Source organism: Capsicum annuum, chromosome 8 (genome assembly GCF_002878395.1).
Source record: "Capsicum annuum cultivar UCD-10X-F1 chromosome 8, UCD10Xv1.1, whole genome shotgun sequence".
Classification (NCBI taxonomy): domain Eukaryota; kingdom Viridiplantae; phylum Streptophyta; class Magnoliopsida; order Solanales; family Solanaceae; genus Capsicum; species Capsicum annuum.
The window spans coordinates 30,886,796-30,889,762 of NC_061118.1; the positions used below are offsets into that span (position 1 = coordinate 30,886,796).

A 2,967-nucleotide genomic window follows, 5' to 3' on the forward strand; every position below is an offset into this window, starting at 1 on the left:
CAAGTGAATGTAATCTTCTCTTAATCCTCTGGGGCTATAGAAATCTAATTATAACCAGAATACCCATCCAAAAAATAATACCAACCTTTTACCACCAATAAATCAAGCATCCGATCCATAAAAGGCAGTGGGAAGTGGTCCTTCAATGTCCATGAGTTGAGCTTTCGATAGTCCATATGAACTCTCCACCCAATCACAGGTCTAAGTGGGATCAACTCATTCTTCACATTTGGTACAACGGTCATGCTCCCTTTCTTGGGCATACATTGGATAGGGCTTTCTGATTTACTATCAAAAATAGGATATACCACTCCTGTATTAAGCCATTTGATAATCTCCTTCTTAACCACCTTTTGCATAGGTGGGTTAAGACAGAGATGGTTCTTAATTATTGGCATGTAGTCTTCCTCCAACTTAATTTTATGAGTGCAAATACCTGGAGGAATGCTAATAATATCTGTAATAGTCTACCCTATCTCCCTTTTGTAACTTTAAGCACTGAAATAAGTGCCTCCACCTCCTGCTCACCCAAATCAGCCACAATAATCATAGGTAACATGTTTCCACTACCTAAAAACACGTATTGAAGATGCCCTAGAAATTTCTTTAACTTCAACACTGGTGGCTCCTCAATAGACGGCTTAGTCGGTGGTGTTGGGCAATTTTTAAGATCCAGATCAAGCTTCTTGGGAGCATAAGAGTATGACATAAAAGCACAAATAGTCTCCTCATACTCTTCAATTCCTTCACTATCAAAATTTATTAGAACTGCATTTAAGGGCTCCACAACAAATTTCTCCTCTATCGGTACCTCCTGCTCATCCTTATAATAAACATAAACATAGAGACCAAACTCATATCCTTATGTTGCTTCATAGATTGGCAAATATCAAATTGAACTACTTTATCATTTAGCCTAAACAGGAGCTCATTAGCTCGCAAATCAATAAGCACATTTTTGGTTGCAAAAAAAGGTCGACCCAAGATTATGGGCACCTCAAAATCCACCTCACATTTTAGAATAACAAAGTTTGCAAGAAATATAAAACTATCCACCTTTACTAGAACATCATATAATATTCCCACAGGCCGCTTCACTGATTTATCTGCCATCACAAGTTGTATGTTTGTGGGTGTAGGATCCCCCAAACCTAAATTCTTATAAATATCTAGCGACATTAGATTAATGCTCGCTCCAAGATCATATGAGGCCTTATCAAAGTCAAGAGACCCAATAGTACAAAGAATGGTGATTGCTCTTGGGTCTGCCTTCTTTTGCATCAAGGATCTTGTAGAAATAGCACTACAATGGTGTATATTAACCACTAGTTCATAGCTTACTTCTATCTTATTCATCACAAGATACTTCTTAAATTTAGCATATCCTGGCATCTGCTCAAGTTCCTTCACCAAAAGCACATTCACAGTCAACTGCTTCAACATTGCCATATATTTACTAAACTTTGTATCATCGTCATTCTTCTTCACTCTATGAGGAAAGAGAGGCAGTGGTTTTAGGAGAGTAGTTACCACTACTTTTTACCACTACTTTCTTCTCCTTGTTTTTTTCTCTTTCTAACTCATCAATCTGTTGATGATTAGAAGGGATACCAATACCATCCAATTTCTCAGGCTCCACTGGATAACTTTCTTCATGTTCAATATCTTTTTTGATCATATCTTCAATCATAGATTTTCCCATAGAAGGGCCTGGTAATACCTTACCTCTCTATGTGGTAACTGCCATACAAGAGCCATCATTATGAGGATTCTGAACTGTATCACTTGGCAATGTTCTAATTTTTCTCTGATTCAATGATGCTGAGAGTTGGCTCATTTGCTACTTCAACTATTTGATAGAAGTTGAGTGTGAAGTTACCAACTGACTCACGAAAGACAAACCCCTTTAATATCTTCTCCATCATGTCCTCTATGGACATTTTTCTTGAGCTTGTTACAACATTATCTCGGCTTTTAGGAGGTAAATATAGTCCACTCCTATCATTTTTGTTCTTCTAATTCCCTTGTCCCTATCCTTGTAACCAGCTTTGTCGTAATAGTTCCGACTTTGATTTCCTTGGCTATTTCCTAAGAAACCCTCTGATTATTTAGATAGTTCACCTCTTCTTCCAAATCAGAGTCATCTTTGCCTTGGGATGCAATAACTTTTACCGTTTCCATTTTTCCAAATAATAAATGTTTAGTCAGCAAATCCACCCATATCTTCAAATGTGCCATATACTGATCTTGTTCCTCCTTTTTCTTGTATTGCTCTATAGTCATACCAATAGAAACAGTAGGGATTGATACCACAGAATCCCTGGTATTCCAAGCTCTACTTTGCTTAGTCATCCTATTGAGCATTTTTGAGGCTTCTGGAAAAATGAGATCCACAAATGATCCTCCTGCAGCATTATCCATGACTGGCTTTGTAATAGAGTTTAAGGCCCTATGAGAGTCTATCAAATGGATATCAGTCATATTATGATTTGAGCATTACATCAGCTTCTTTTTAAACCTCTTCCAGGTCTCGTGAAGAGCTTCAATTGGAAGTTGCTGAAAGTTACTGATTTCATCCCTCAATTATACCCTCCTGGAAGGTGGAAAGAGCCTTTCTAGGAAAGCCACTTTCAACGGCCTCCAGTTTGTTATAGAATCGGGAGTCAGCCCATAAAGCCATAGTTTTGCCTCCCCAGAAAAAGACAACAGAAATAAGTGAAATTGAATGGCATTCTGGCCCACTCCTGGGTGATCAAAAGACTTGAAAATGGTGAAAAAGTTCACTAAATGCATGTTAAGATCATCTCCTAGAAGACCACCAAACAACCCCTTAAGATGGAAGAGTTGAATCATCGTGCTGGTAATATTGAACTTAGCTCTGGGTGCTAAAGGTAGAGGAATAATAGCTCCACTTGCACCTGCTCCATCCATTCCATCCTTATCATCATTAAGATCAAACTGTACAGG

At 38.2% G+C, this 2,967-nt stretch overlaps 1 protein-coding gene across 1 annotated transcript; it reads right to left on the reverse strand.

Moving 5' to 3' along the window:
* Positions 1-472: 472 nt before the first annotated feature.
* Positions 473-2,421, reverse strand: LOC107878999. The gene is made up of 4 exons (XM_047395387.1): positions 2,122-2,421; positions 1,544-1,729; positions 904-1,431; positions 473-823 (listed from the first exon to the last, which is right to left on the reverse strand). The coding sequence occupies exons 1-4, from the start codon at positions 2,419-2,421 to the stop codon at positions 473-475; spliced, it is 1,365 nt and encodes a 454-aa protein (XP_047251343.1).
* Positions 2,422-2,967: the final 546 nt, after the last annotated feature.